This window comes from Enoplosus armatus, chromosome 3 (assembly GCF_043641665.1).
Source record: "Enoplosus armatus isolate fEnoArm2 chromosome 3, fEnoArm2.hap1, whole genome shotgun sequence".
Lineage (NCBI taxonomy): Eukaryota > Metazoa > Chordata > Actinopteri > Centrarchiformes > Enoplosidae > Enoplosus > Enoplosus armatus.
Window position 1 is genome coordinate 24,028,645 of NC_092182.1, and position 16,660 is coordinate 24,045,304.

At 40.9% G+C, this 16,660-nt stretch overlaps 1 protein-coding gene across 2 annotated transcripts in view; it reads left to right on the forward strand.

The window, feature by feature from the left end:
• The first annotated feature begins 453 nt into the window (after positions 1–453).
• Positions 454–16,660, forward strand: part of slmapa (sarcolemma associated protein a) — a 53,592-nt gene continuing 37,385 nt past the window's right edge. For both annotated transcript variants that reach the window (XM_070901859.1, XM_070901858.1), the window contains exon 1: positions 454–2,190. In XM_070901859.1, coding sequence (XP_070757960.1) covers positions 1,993–2,190 — 198 coding nt within the window. In that variant the 5' untranslated portion in view covers positions 454–1,992. The remainder of the gene's footprint in view (positions 2,191–16,660) is intronic.

Here is a 16,660-nt window from a genome sequence, read left to right on the forward strand (position 1 = left end):
CAAACCATATTTTCCAGGTGTGGCTAAATGTAAAGACTACTGTGGAACCTAATTTCCACCAGGACTAGATGTAATGTTATGAAAGAAAAAATTAAAAAAAAAAAACGTCTTTTAATAAATCTTATAATTTTGACTTTAAACGTCATAAATTTGACTAAAGATCTCTATAAACGTCAGAATTACGACTATAACTTTTAGGAGGCTATTTCTATTAACTTCTTCAACTTTTCACCCGTTTCTTTTTCCTGGCAGAAAAGGGATTCCATATTATCCGTAATTAACTGCATAATTTATGTTTTAATCCTAAATTAAGACTACGTTTTTTTCAGTCGACTGATTTAATGAGCTCAGCGGTGAGTGGAGTTGATGTGACTCGGTCAGTGAACGCACCCCGCCTGTCTGCTCTCTAGTTACAGTATGGCGGCTGGGACTTACGGAGGAGGACAACTTCTTCTAGATTCCTTCCAGAAAACTGTAGGAAGGAGACGGCTTTAACTCTTAACCGTCACGGTAAACACGACCTGGACTGAGATAGACGACGACTGGGCAACTTGTGGCTTTTACCGAGGGTTTTCCTGGAAGATAATCGGGCTGGTGTGATGCGTGAGGTCCCGCAGTCAAGAAACTCCCCTGATTTTTCCGCGTCTGTTTCTGCCCTGACTGTCAGTTAGCCGGCTAGCTGCTTGGTAGCTCACCACCTTCATGCTAACGTTCGCTTGCAGGGCTCCGTAGTAGCCAAAAGACGCGCTAGCTTGCTGCTTTTATTTGCTCCAGGAGACAGGGATGGCATTTCGCCTGCATTCGGTAAGCGAACTGGTTGAGAGGGGTGGGGAGAAAACATCTGAGGACATGGGTGATAAGTTTGTCAGCAGTCAGTAGCCTAGCCTAGCTTGCTGGTACAACGCCAGAAAACGTTGGCCGAGAGTTAGCGCTTTGCCTGTCCACTAGCGAGCTAGCCAATTAGCATTTTAGTTACACAAGAAGACCTGCTAATCCCCCGTTCATCCCGACTGAGTGTTTGAAGCCTCTGCACTAATTAATTCAGACGAAGAGTGGAGACTGAACTGCTTCAGTTGGCGAACCTTCATTTACCGTTAATGTTTTATAACTCAGGGTTGTTTTTTTGGCGTTCAGTCTTGCTAGGTGTCGTTAGCGGTCTTATAGGTGTTCTCTGGAGGGAGTGGTAACATTAGGTAGCTAGCTAAGGTTCCCTGTGTCAGGGCAACAATGTCACTCAGATTATGTCAGACTGTAAATGACGAATAAATTACAGATGGCACTTTACTAAACGCCAAACGTGTGTAACCGACTGGCGTGTTGCATATTGGGGTGTGTGCCAGTTAGCTTGCCGCAAGACAAGACGAGACTTGACACAACTAGAAAGCGCGCAATAATTTGGTTAACTGCTCCCGATAGACATTGGATAGATGATTTCCTGGATTGATAACTCATTCAATCAGTAGTCACAATTATTGGTGTGAGCTGTTGCTATCTTGGGGGACTAAAGATCAAGTCTGGTGGCTGACTGGCTTCCCTCACCTGCTTCCGTGCTGGAAGAGTTTGATGGACGTGGGAGGCTGTTTGCCAGACTGTCAGAGCTATACTCAGTCATGTATGTCTTGACACATGGCACCTTGGTCTGTACATAGTGCCTGCTGTCAAATGTAAGTGTCGTTATGTAGCTTTGGTGGACAGTCAGTGAAGGGAATGTCTTGTCTTTTTTATACCTGTTGGTTTGTTTTTTATTTTCATTTTTCAACACAGGAGAGTCTTGTTGAATCGAAGTGGGAAAGCGGTGCAGCCCGGGCTGTGTACAGTGGACAATGTTTATTAGTTAGTGCCTAGAAGCTTAGAGGACTAACAGTTCTGCCTACATATAGGCTACAGATATTGTAGATTATTCATTGGGGATTGCAACAGAAGTCCGCCACTCTGGATCAAGAAAACCTGTCCCTCGTCTCTGGTTGGAGTAACACTCTCAAGCCAAAATCAATGCCTTCAGCGCTGGCCGTGTTTGCCTGCCGACCCAACTCGCACCCATTCCAGGAGCGGCATGTATACCTGGATGAGCCAGTCAAGATCGGCAGGTCGGTGGCTCGGTGTCGCCCGGCACAGAACAATGCCACCTTTGACTGCAAGGTGCTGTCCAGGAATCATGCCTTGGTCTGGTTCGACCACAAGACCGGCAAGGTAAGAGAAGATGATAATGACCAGCTGATGTTATTACTTTATTTTCCCATCAGGATCGACTCTCCTCCAGGGTTTCAGATGAATTTGGTCTAAGTCTTCACACATTTTCTAATACATGTGTTTTTGTATTTTTGATGAAAAGTCATAATTGAATAGTTAAGACGATTTATCCAAGATTCTCCAGCAGGCAAGCCTCTACGACAGCCTCACGGACCGTATCTTCACAAGTGGACACCTAAAAATGATTCTCAGTCAGCAGTGCTGCCACAAACACACGTGTACTCTTTTACATGATAACATCATGGAGCAAGACTTTTGTCTCTGCTCAGACCTGAACAGATTCAGTTTCTTTAAGGGTTCACATCGAGCATGTTTGGAAGGAAACATAAAACTCCGGAGTGTCGCCTCCTGTCAACATATCCAACACTGTACTTGAGGGTAATATGTAATCCCAATTGAGCACAGGAAATGTTCCCAAAACTCAAGGGATTATGGGTAGAAAGACACAGATGCTGTTCCCCATGCTAGCAAAGTAAAGAAAAAAAAAAGCAGAACTAAATTAAGTCTGGATTAATTCTGGATTCATATTCTGCCCTCTGCAAAAATATCTATCCTGCTTGAAGACAGTCTACCAAAACCCTGTTTAAGACAAGCTACCTGTGAGACTTCTGTATGCAAACTCTGCCTGTAATTGTGCAGTTAGAACCTGGATGTACGAAATACTTGGTCCTTTTTAACCAAGGTAAATTGGAACTTTTCATACCTGGAGCCTTGCAGAACATATTTAGGATATGACCCCAACAGTTGTTTTCTGTTTCCACTCTAAAACCATGAAGGTTAGGATGCATGTCATAGTAAATTGAGCTATGAGCTATTCTAAAACCAATATATGTTGTCTGTTAAAGATACTTTGTCAGATTTTGAACACAAAGATCCAGTCAAAAAATATAGTACATTATATGTTGTGTGAACTTTTATTTTGCTAATTGGACATTTGGCTCCCATTTGTTTCAAATACAGGGTCCTATTTTGTTATGTGCCCTAATTCAGAGACATGTCTTCTTAATCTGGTCCATTCCATTTCACAAACAACTTAAACACAAATTTGTAATCAAGAAGCCAAAACATATCAAATGGAAAAAATGTCGGAAGATGGAACCAGTTGATGTTTGCCATTTTTGATTAGTTCATCATTTTTCTTATCGGTCGTCGTCTTCTTTGTCTTTGTAAAAAGTCATTTCTATCATTAGGCAAAGTGCGAGTGTTGAAGACTAACAGTTATTTTCTTGTTTAAGTTTTCTTGACATATTTAAATGAATAGAACAGAGTGAATGTTTTGTCAGAAAACAGCTGCAGGACTCATTTTCCAGACAGGAATTAAACATGGTTCTGGACTAAACAGAATTCAATGCAGATATCCATTGAGGAATGTCCTTAGTCCAGTTGAGTAATGTCCTTAGTCCAGTTTAGGACTAGACTTAATCCTTGTCTGGGAAACCAACCTGTAATTTCTTGAAAATCTACAGATCTGAGATCTGAAGCAGATGGATCAAATCTGTGCGTCGTAGCATCTGTCGTTGTGTGGCTTCAGTGTGTCTGTAGTTTCTCTGTAGAACAGGTTGAACAGGCTGAGACAGCAAAGGGATTACCCAACTATGTGGCATGCAGGGACTTTGAAATACTTTGTGTGTGTGTGTGTCTGTGTGTGTGTGTGTGTGTGTGTGTGTGTGTGTGTTTGTGTGTGGTGTACAGCATAAGCTATTTATAATGACACCAGTAGCGTCATCCTTTCCTCTCTTCAGGGATAAATGGGCACACACACATGAATTGACCAACATACACCGATTTATTGGCACTTAGGATTCACCAATATGTATTGAAATGGATTCAACAGAGATCCAATTGTTTTTGTTACCATCATCAGAGGTTTTTTATGGCTGAAAAAAGGGCTGTGCTGGTACTTTGTTGAGCTGATAAACTCAGTCAATTGACTCAATATAATGAACCTGGTCACTGACTGGCTCTAAATAATTTGCAGTGCTGAAGTAGCCCGATCATATAAGAAAGACTTCATCAGTGTTGAATGAATGCACAATAGGCACTCTATTGGCTCAAATAAAAAAGGACTCTCTTTTGCAACAGGTGCTTTTGGATAACATATTTCAAATTGTCACATTTGAATAGAGTTACAGTAAATCTGGGTGCCCTGCGTCCAGTTATATAAAACATACGAATATAAATGTATGCATGTTTTTTTTTTTTTCCTTTTGCAATAAAAGTCAGTCGGGGGGGGAAACATTCAACTTTTTTCAAACATACTTCTTGGACTTTGGACTTTTTTGATTTGTTTAAGGTTTTTGATATGTTTGATACTGTGAAAGGGCTTCGGCTCAGTATTCACTCTGTCTTGCAAACACACACACACACACACACACACACACACACACAGAGGAATTAAGCACATAGACCTGGTTTACCTAACCAATACCTCATAACTGTAGGTTCCTCTTGTAGTGAGAACATTCTGTCACATGAGTCTGCAGTTTAAGTTTGCTAAAAAAAAACAGCCAACAGTTTCACTTTGCTCTAATATCCTGTTGAAACAGAGTTTGATGCAAGTTTGTTGCCGAGTTGTTCTGCATTGTGACCAAGTGCGTGGTGATCGGAATACCACTCAGGTACCAAAAGTAGAATAAGGTACAATGTCAATGGAAGCTGTTGTAAGATATGTTTTACTGTACATATTACATACATAGTCTTTCTGATGTTTTTTGTGCTCAGTGGTTTTCACCTCCATCTTGTCTGTGTGTGATAAGTGTGCACTGGAGAGAAACAGGTGTGATTGGTCGCATCCTGTGATTGATGAATCAATCAGTCGGCCCAGCGATCCAGCAGATTGCTTCATTATTGATGTTGTTCTGTACATCAGAACAGGGTCTTCCCCCGCTGTAAGACTGGAAGAGATCCCACAAAGATCCCTCACTCTTATCATACATGCCCAGAAATCCCCCAAATATCCCAGAAATGCTTAGAAACATTTCCCGCATGGGGTCATGTGTGAATGGGAGAAGGGGTCGATATTCAGGGAAATCTGTATAGCCATTTCTCACCTCAAGACCTAGTAACATTTCAGGGGAAATGCCGGTACAGCCATCTGACAAAAGACACTTTCAGGTGGAGCGAGCGAACCAATCAAAAGACCTGCTGCCCCTGAAAATAATAAGAGACGTCTTTTCCGAGTTTAATGCCGCTTGGCATCCATAAGTGTTGTATTACCGCCATCTGCTGGACTGTCCTTTGCCCCATCTATTCCTATTCATGTGTGAAAAGGCGCAAGTCGGAAATGTAGCTGTATGTGTGAATATTGAAAATCACTACCGAGAACTATGTGTGAAAGAGGCTTTTGATTCTGAGGGACTGACGGCAAAACCTGATGTTTTAGATCATTGAAACATGTTCACTTCTCAGACTTGACTGGAGCTGCTGGAAAAATCACCACACAATGATGTCATGTCTTTTATGATTGGTCAGTTTTATTGTTTTGATGCCAGACTGAAATGCGATTAAGGATTGAAACCTGTAGCACTGTGATTACATGTTATGTACTGTAGCTTGCTGATGTCACGGCCTCCCTCTAGGAGCGTTGCCTCGACACTGACTACTGTGAAGGAAGGATAGTAATTGAGATGAGCACAGCTGGTGAGATGAATATCTGAAGGGCACTTGGAGAAAATAATGAAGTGTGTTCTTATTTAAGCAGCAGCCATCATGGGAAGGTCAGATCAGACCCAGCTGCTTCTCTCTCTTAACCCTGAAGGTCCTGGGACCTCAGTTTGGGAACCACAGTGCTAGAGGAGCTAAGATCCAATCAGCCAATCAGACAGCCTGCAGTCCAACCAGAGGACAGTCAGATGAGATGTCAGTGCTGTGTCATTCACGGTTGTTTCCTTCCTCCGTAACTTTGAAAAACTGCCCCCAGATTGAAATGTGATTAAAGATGTTGGGATTACATGGTGTATACATAAATAGTTTTTGTCGACAAGCCTCCAGGACTGGAGTCCATCACCGCATGTTTTCCATTTACAGTTCTTTCTTTTTATCGTCACTGCTACAGCAACCATATGTCAAGCCCAACTGACGTTTGTTTACATTCCATGAAAACAAGACAAACTATATAACCATGCTAGTGGCCCGACATGATGTAGATGTTGAATGTAAGTTGTTTTTCACAGTCCCAAGTTTGTTTAACATCGAAAGATTCAATGCAAAATACTCGTGCATTAAAATTGCCCCAAACAGGAACCTTTCAGGGGAGCTTTGCACATGCCATACCTGATTATAACTGTTATTAGCACTGACTAAAACTATTAATACAAAAAAAAAAACCCACTTTCACTGGGTGACATGTTGCTTCATTACCATGACCACACACACTGGAGTTAATTTTTACTCAGTCCCACATACATTGTCCTACTGCTGGAAATATTCACTCACTAGAGCTAAGAACTACAGTGACCATTTTGTTTTAGGAAAGAGTGCCTTGGTAGCCGAATGGTTACAGCTCATGCAACATAACTGCAATGTTGCCGGTTCGACTCCAGCGGGCAGTCTTTGTTGTTATGCCCCCTTCTATCTTCCCTGTTTCCTGTAGGCCTCTTCATTCTCATTCTGTCCAATAAAGGCATAAAATATATTTGTGTTAAAATAGATCTTCAAGACACTGGAAGAAAACAAAGGCTCCAGAACTGAAAGAATGGGTTAATGGTGAAAATAGCATGTATTCTTAATAGGATAAGTGGTGATCAGGAGGAAGGGGTGTCTCCCTGGGACCAGTTCTGCACATTAAAATGGAAAATGGGTCTAAATAGATAAGTCTCCTCTGTGACCTGTGATCCTGTAGTATGACTCAAGATGTATGTTCCCTTTTGTTTTTCCTACTGGATTTATTCATTTATTTGTTTACTTTTTTTCTGGATTCATAGACGGGAGAAATGCTACCTAACAAGCGTCCTTATACTTGGGACAGGGCAGTTATGTAACTGTCATCTGTCAGTTACTGTCATTACATCAACCAGCCTGTCAATAAGCCACTCAGAAACCTCTAAACAGCCTGTCAGTCAGTTGGTGGCGTACTCAGGCATATTAAACCAAATTTAGGACTCGCAGTGAGATGTCTGTAACACAGCTGTATCACTTCGAGTTATCTGGTCATTCATTCATCCAGTTAGTGTGTACACTGAACTGTAACACGTGCCAGTTGACCAGATCAGGCCAGGTTTACCCTTCTGGAGGACACCGTTGTAACGGGTCAGAACTACGTTGGGCACCTCCACCTACAGAGCCCTGTATTCAAACTGTTAGTCAAATACTGGTTTTGGTGAAGCATGTGGCTGCTGTGTGTTTATACTATTGAGTTAGCATCTGATAGTTGGAAGGTAAAATGTTGAATCGTGCGGCTCTCTGCTTCCTTAATAGCTAGTGAGTGCACATACTGCTGCATCAGTGCTGCAGCTATGTGTGATTCGATGTGGGAGCTAAATTTGTCTTCAGTTGTCCTGCTTGTATCCCTGCTGGTGGCCTAAATGCCCAATGCAATACCTCACATCAGGTTCTGCAGCATTTTTCTGCAGGCCATTGTCACGCTTGGTCAGTCCTTTGTGGAGGATTTAGAGTTGAGAGGGGAAAAGAGTGCAGGGGAAACACAGGCTTTAATTATCATATGAATCAATGGTTTAAGAGACGTAGCAGCTTGAAGCCGCATGATTTAAAGAAGTGTAAATACCAGTCGGCAAGTAGAAGCCTGTGCTGGGCTCTACAGAGGGAATATCCCTCCTGTCAGGTGAAAACAAACCTCGTCATTTTATACTTGTAGTGTTGTTCGTGTCATGCGTTTAACTTTTTAAGTTTTAAATTTCATCAAGGCAATAAGGTTGTGCCTTGTACTCCAACGGGAGTGTTTGTAAAATGTCACTCTGATCTAGTGCATGCCCTGTTGCCCTTAGCAAGTTAGACTGTTGTAAAATGCAACTGCTTTACAGGAAGGTTATCACAACAACAAATATGAATTGATGTCTTATTTGTGAAGAATTTAATCAACAGACAGCACAAATGAACATAACAATATAACTGATACAATGTGGTTTACAATTAGGCTATGATGGTTGCATTTAAAATAGTTTGGACAAATTATGTATGGGCTTGCTTTCGTTCAAACTTGATTTGTTGAAAAAGGTATAACCCTATTGATGATCTGCAAACACTTGGCATGTGTGTGCCATTTCATTTTTCCTCCGCTTGCATTTTTAAGTATTGCTCCGGGGAGGAACTTGTTAGCTATTAGCCTGCAACATACTTACACATTTGTTAACACCCCTAGCAACATGTTAACAAGCTAATAATAATAAAATGCCCTCCGCTCTTGTGCCACCTTCAGGAAAACTTTACCTGAATGAATACAATTTCAATTTCTGGTGTGTAATCCACTTGACAGCCTCATTTATCTAGTAGCATGGGTATGTAATTAGGTGTTGTTGAGTTAACGTCAAAGTAAATAGATTTAAGGACTTGAATGGCCATTTGTGCAGCTATCAGACCTGTGTGTTACAGTTTTGGCACAACAGCAATTTATTTTCCACGATCTTTCATCCTTTAGATGCACATCAGGTCTTGTTTGTGCTGGGTGAAAGATGTTATTGTCAGTCTAGTTGTTCAGATATAATGAGAGAACATGCACACACACTCCCTACAGTAGATGAGTCATTAGATTGCTGTAGGCCTCAGGTGGGGCCAGATATAGTCTGGAAATAGGGAACAGATTTTCCACTCCCTATACCTTTTTTTTTAGTGTTACTGTTTGACTGCAAGCGCCCCCTAACAATCAGTGTCAGTGAGCACAAACTCACTCTGTGTGAATAGATCGGCATATAGCTGCATGACTAGAAAAGCAATTTGTGCAGCTATCAGACCTGGGCGTTGCCATGTTTTTGGAATTGATTCAGTCCTAAAGGTACATGAAAACAGACAGTCAAAAGGCTGATTTGTTTGGAAAATACACTGCCATCCCAAGCTGCCACCTCAGTACATACACCTTAACTGCTGCAACACACAGGCCACATTCAGGGACCCAGCCTGTTCATCAGTTAGTCAGGGAAGTGTTTTAATACAGCATCATTCATTAGCCTCTTTAGTCTGTTTTTGCACTGGAGGTTAGTAGTTGATTTGTGATGAAGACAACCAGAGAGCTAATCAGGCAGGCAACCAGGCAGCCGGTTGCCTGCCTGGTTGCCTGCCTGATTAGCTCTCTGGTGCCTGAGATCAGTGCTGACAGCAGAGCAGAGCTGTTGTCTGGTATCAGTATTCAACAGCATGGTAATGGCCTCAATCTGAATACCAACACAGCACAGGAACGCTGTTACATAGACAGAACACAGCTCTGTAACTGTCTTTATATCTGAGTGTGTGTGTGTGTGTGTGTGTGTGTGTGTGTGTGAGTGTGTGTGTGTGTGTGTGAAGGAATAAGACACTGTTGGCAGGAAAGACACCCTGGCAAACTAGCTCTGGCATTGTGCATGTGTGTGTTCAGTGATAGGAATCTGCATCCAGATACCGCAGCAGGACACCATGACGAAGCATTAGAGGAAGTAGTACAAGCGACCAGTTTTCATCTGTTTATTTTTCAATCTTTTAGTTTAAATGTGCTGTTTCCTCTGTGACTTGCAGTAAAGACAACAGTAGAATATGCCTCAGTTCCTACATTACAAGCAGCCTCTGGTAAGGATGCAAAGGGTCAGAGGTCACAGTGCGTGAGTATTGAGGTTCAATACTTGTCCTGTGGATGACAGAAGGGAAATAACTGATACTGGACCTCTGAGGTTGATATATCAATATGGGAGTTAAAAGAAATACATCTTACAATCTTACATATAACATCAGTGTTTTTGAATGCAAATTCTGTCAATTTTTCTTCCATTCCTCCGTTTTAAATCTTTCTTTCCACCTCCTGTCTGTAGTGTTTGGTCCTGACATGTGACACTAACTTTTACCATCTTGAACTTGATACTTGTTTACTTACTTGCGTAGCTGGAGGCAGGTTTTTATAACTTGTTCATACATGATGCAAGCCAACCATTATGTGGAGCTCTATTTCTACATATTTTGTTGGCTGCTATATAAGTGGAAGTATCCTGTAAACCTTTTAGAAAAGATTAACATACCAAACACAGCTGAACATTATACAGCCTGGTATGAAGGTTGTCATCAAAAAGCCAAAAGAACTAACCACATTTTTGTTGTTCATGTTGACCAGAATGAACTCCAGTCGCCAGGTAAACCAGTTTGTTTTATTATCTGGTGAAGCAACTCATCTTGAGTCTTAAGCTTTTCAACACTTCCTCAGACAGGAAGGAGGATGCTGTCGCTATTCTTAAGAAATACCTGTTCTTTGTAAGTTGCCTCCTTATTGTAATTGGACTACAGAAAGCATTTCAAAAAAGCCTTTTTCAACACATTGAAACGTGCAGAGGTTCAAAAACATCTGCATCATTGAATACATTATTACAAATGACACTGCAGTGTATTAAGGGTAACTCCAGATTTTTAAATCTGGGCACTACTTTTACATATTTTGGGGTCTAAATGACTAATAGGTACAAAAAGCTTTAGAATTGGTGCAGTGGCTGCAATGTAATCCTTGGTTGCAATTGTGTCCGTGAAAAGTATGTCCACTAAAAGGGCTTGTTTTTGCCAGTGACAGGCTCAGATTGTTGTTCTAAGTGTCTGACAACATTATGAAAAGGATACACATGTGATTGGGTTTTCAAAAAGAAGATCACATTGCTTTGACCAACCAACTGTCAAACACGCAAAGATATTCAGTATATAATGATATAAATCAGAGGAAATCACAAAATCTTTACATTTGAGAAGTTGGAACCAGATGTTTGACATCTTTGCTTTATCAATTACTTGAATCATTCTATTAATTTTCTGTTTATTGATTCATCAATTAACCAGCAATTTTCAACTCTAATAATTACACATTTGACAGTAAAATCTGTGATATTTTGTTGATAGTTTGTCTCGCAAGCAACTAGTTCAACCAGATAATAGATACTGGACGATACTCTCTCTCTCTCTCTCTCTCTTCCTCCCCGTCTTCCATACAGACCACTAAAGTGACAGAGCTGAAAATAGGCAGCTGAAAATAGGCAGCCGAAAGCCGAAACACACGCACACCAACACTCACCTTTCAAGGAAACGCACACACTGTGCTGCAGGAATATGCTCACATGCTGACTGATAAAACCCTCTTTCTGTTCGCCAGTAGCAGCAAACCACCTCTTTTGGAAATGGTGGCAGGAGTCCAGGCTTCAGTCAGCTGGCTCTCTGCACCGCGACACGCCGGGATCAACACACTCTCCTGCTCTTTATCCATCGCCAGCCTCTTTCAGACATGTACTGTAACCTGTAAATGCGCTGCCAGTTTTACGTGCCAGCAACGTGTTTGAAAATCACCCCCAATTTTTTTGAGTAAAAATTAGAGACAGATGATGAGATAACGAGAAAGTTTAACAGCACGCCATGCCAAAAAAATCTTTCAGCACATACATTATACATATCTTCTTGCTTGGAAGTTGCCAAATGTCACGTGAGTGCTGCAGCGCTATCCAAAATGGCCGACTAGCCGATCCTAAGAATCAGTATCAGTGCTGAGCCAGGCATATTTTAATGGAACGGTATTGGTTAAAATAAAGCCGATCACAATCCGATCTTCACTCTGCTGCGTCCACCTCAGCCTGATGTTGCAACACTGCTCGTCAATTTCAGGAGCTGCATACTCCCAGTTAATCTTTCATTCATATCATGAAGATAACTTTTAGCTGATAAACTTAATATTTTTGAACCAGAACCTTCAGTATTTGGATCAAATAACTTCTGTAAAATAAAGTGTGTCAGATTTAAGTAGGCTACAGCTGTTATTTCAAGTTGTCAGAGACATTGGTTTAATTTTATTAACATTTAGAAAACCTTGATCAGGGCATCTGTAGTTTGAACAGTCAGAACAGATACCTATGTGTGAATGCTAAAAATACATTATTTAAAGACATAGAGGATCCCAGTTTTGTGACAGGTTCCCTGTGTGAAAGGCCTCTGTCTCTCTCTAACAAGCCTCTCCCTCTGCTCAACTACAGTTTTAACATAACCGGTTTATCGTACCAGTCGTGACTCGCTTCCCTCAGCATGACCGATTCATTCATTAAGGAAGTATGGAGAAAATCTCTCGCCTCAGTTCCAGTTCTGTGGTGTGACCAGTCCTTTGACATCCAGCCCCACAAAGGAGGCTTTTCATACTTTTTATTGTCAGTAATTATTAACACAAATTTCATGGCTTCTTATTTGTCTACCATTTGACCTTCCACTTGACTTCTGGTTCTGAGGCTGTGGCTTCTGTTTTTGATCCTCAGTTTCTCTTTGATTGACATTACACTGCATTACCTGCCAGTATTCTTGTAGTATATCGTATATTGGCTGTATTGCATACTATTTGTTTTTTTATTGTTAATAATTTGATATATACAAACAACATATAAAAAAACACATATACAAGGTACACAGTAAATGCACATGACATAATAAAAAGGAAACAAACAAACAAACAAAAAATTCACCCCCATTCATTTCTTATCCACTCATCAGTCCCCTTTCTATTTCAACAGTTTTATGCATCTTTGTTTCATCTGAGAATTGAAAGAGCCTGAAAAAAACGAAATATTTTTCTGTGCAGTGTGGACTGAGCTGAGATGTAAACCAGTTGAGTGTTCAGATAATATGGATGATTTTGAATTTAAGTTGTCGATGCTGTATTTTGTGCATGAATTTACCTACTCCATATGAGTCTCAGGGTTTAGATTTTTTGAGGGTTGGCATAGCTGCTTTTCTTCCCTTGTTTTCTGGTGGTCCATGAGAGTTCAGGGAACATGCTAATCAAACCCCTCAGAGGAGGAAATCTGTCCTGACTGGCCCAAGATTCTCAGTGTGACAGATGTTTGGTCTGACTTCCAGTAAAAGTATTTTATCATCTTTCCTAACCAAGGAAAATAATCTTCTCTCTCTCTCTATGTGGGAGAGCCGCAGAGCTGTTCTGACCTGTTAGGACTTCCCAGCAGGTGCTAAGTGATTGGGCAGAAGAGAAGATATTCATTGCTTCTCTTTAAATATATTTACTGTTACTATAAAAGGATAGATTTGCATTAGTTTCAAGTCTGTTTTTAAAACAATAGATACCCATACACATGTGGATGCGCTGGATGAAAAGTCGGAGATCCTCAGAGTTATTAGAATTCATCTCGAGGGAGACATGAATGTGTGTACCAGCCCATACAATAGTTGGTGGGGGGGTCAGTAGGATTTGAATTCCTGTACATTTCATGGAAATCCATGTGAAAGTTGGTGGACGGACGAACAGACATTGCCATTCCCACAGCATGGCTAAAAAGAGTACTGGCTGAACAGCTAATGACATAACTTTGGAATTAACTCAGCAGTCATGAACAGTCATCAAACTGTCTAGATCTGCCTATAAGTCTCAAGAACGTGTTGACGTTACTTACTGAAAGACATTCATTCATTTCATTTTATTCTGAGTCTAGTAAAATGGGGAGACGTTCTTCTTGCAGAGAGTGAACGTAGGATGCTGGAGAAATAATCTCACGTCGGCCTCTGAGGTGGAAGTATTTTAGTCAAACTTTCAGTGTGAGGGATTTTGAGAGACTTGATAAATACAGGTCCAGAGTTCATCTGTCAGCTGACTACTACTATCTGTTTATTAACACATCTCTGTATGTGTGTATGTGCAGCGTCCAACCAAACTGGTGTCATGAGTCGACCTGCTGACTGGTTAAGTGGTTGTTGTGCCTGTTGGCTGCCAGCTGATGGTTTGCACTGTTTTTGGAGGCTGAGGGCAAATTAAAATCCAAACACAATTACATGGCATTCATTTAGCTGACACTAATAAGGGAGGAGAGATGGAGAGATGGAGAGAGAGAGGGAGGAGGTGGACAGAGAGGGATAAAGGGATGCAGTGTCTCCCCGAGAAATGTTCTGTTAGTGGGTGGAAGTGATGCAGGAATGCTGGTGGTGGTGAAAGTCAGTCGAAAGTCAGATTGGTTATGAAAAATGGTGCATTTGTATGATATTGTATGGATTAGAAAAATTATCTCCCTTTTCCAGAACTGTTTTCAGAGCTTTTTTAATACAAGAAGCTTACAAAATATCCTCAATTCTTTTCAAAAAGTTTTTCTTTTGTTTGTCTCCAGGGTGACTCCAGTCTACTTCATCAGCACTTGACCTCAGCATACCAGCAGACTTAAATTAATGTACATTAGGTTTGTCACACAATCCTGAAATTGATAGAAACCATGGCTTGTCAGGACAGTAGGATTATTGTTCTTACATAATTGCTAATGGGAATGGAGATTAATCACTAATGGCTGTAGTAGAGGAACAGTGGGATGAGAGGAGAGGAGAGGGAAAGCAAAACAGATGGACAGAACCGAACATACAGACAAAGACCAGTAAATGTGTAGAGCTACAACGATAAGTCGATTAATTGATTAGTCGAATCAAAAATGCAAAACATTTGGTGGTTCCAGCTTCTCAATGGTGAAACTTTTGAATTTGTGATTTTTTCCCCTATTTTCTGACATTTCATCGACCAAAGTAATCTGTAAATTAATCGGTAATGAAAATGATTAGTTAGTTGCAGCCCTAAAACTTTATGTGACAAGATCAGATTTTCAGCATGAAGTCTGTTCCACAGTGATCTCTAACATGTTCAGGAGGCATCGGTCTTGACCAGATAGTTCTTCAGGTTGACATTCAAAACAACCTGCCACAGACTGCAGCCACAGTTCTGAAATGAAGCAACGGAGCCCACGAAATACAGACATCTTTGCAGGTTTTAGTAACCAAGACATTTGGTATAACCAAGACATTTGCTGTAATTAAAGTGCATGTAAAAATGACATGTACTTCTGCTGTTTTCCACCATGGCTGCTCGTTAACTGGTGCAGCATCATGCTGCTGCCAGTGTTGCTGTTTTCTCTAGTTGGGTCTGTTCAGGTCAACCACATTTTGGATCACGTCTAATAATCCCTGGGTCTATTCGGAGTGGGTCTAACTGTTATTTGGTCCCACTTTGATTTGGTCTTTCTTTTTGAAAATAAATGTATGCACTTCTGGTTTGGGTAGGTTTTAGGTTAAAAGCCTCAGCTACAAACATGACCTCTATAGGAACACCATAATCCCCAACACACAGGTACACACCCATGTTGAGGGATAATTCTAGTTTATTACAACTTGGATCTTATTTTCATAGATTTGTCTAATGTATGATATCATTACCTTATTAATATCTGACATGTGGAAACACAGTGACATCACCAACAAAGTCAGACGGGTCAAGAAACATGAAGGAATAAGATGATGCAACAGGTGGTAAACAAACTTCCAGCTTAGACAAACTTATTTGTAAAAGAAAAATTATTACCCAAACTATCTGTTGCAATCATCCTTAACAGTTCACACATCCACTTCCTGCTTCCACTTTGACCTACCGTGCCCACTGTAGTTGTGTGTACACTGTGTTCTTGTGCAGTCGAAATGATGGACAAAAATACAAAAAGAAGCCTCCACTTGTAATAAACCAGAATTAGTCTTTTGAGAGAGATTTATAGAATTGTAAAGGAAAAGACGGACAGTAGCTTCCTGTGAGATGTTGCTATGTGGCAGTTGAGTTTACCAGCTGACTGAACAGGGAAGGAATTATTTCCCTCTGGTTGACTTACTGACACACTAGCATTGGATATTAACTGAGATTTCCTCTGTGTGTGCATGACAATCAGTGAAGTTCTCTGTGATCTGCTTTGTCATGTCTTTTTTTTCATAAGGGAAGATCAGATAAACTGTCAGACTGACACACAGCATTTAAAAAACAGTCAGCTGGTCTGTGAGCTCACCAACTCGTCACCTGAGTTACGTGTTAACTAATTAATCTGTCATTCTTTCTTTGGAGTCAACAGTCAGCCAGATATCAGTCATTATGTGTCTCGTCTTCAGAACATTTAGAGGACTGAAGTCTGTCTGAACTGCCAGTGTTAGTCAGCTGGGACTACTGCAGAGTGAGAAATTGACTGGCTGCTGATGGACGATATTGCCCTCAAAGTAAATTTTTAGCCAGCCCTCTTCAAACTCTCATAAATGAGGAGATGAGTCAGCTGTGATTCAGCATCAACCCACAGTTCTTTTGTGGAAATGAAAGGGACTTCCTTTATGATTCATGAGTTTCAGGTGTTAAAATGTGTTTGGGAGATCAAACGCTGGCTGAGATCAGACGACAACCTGTAACTGTCAGAAAGATATTGGGAAAAATACCGTCAGAAAGATACTTCTCTGAAGGCCGAGTTCACCTGTT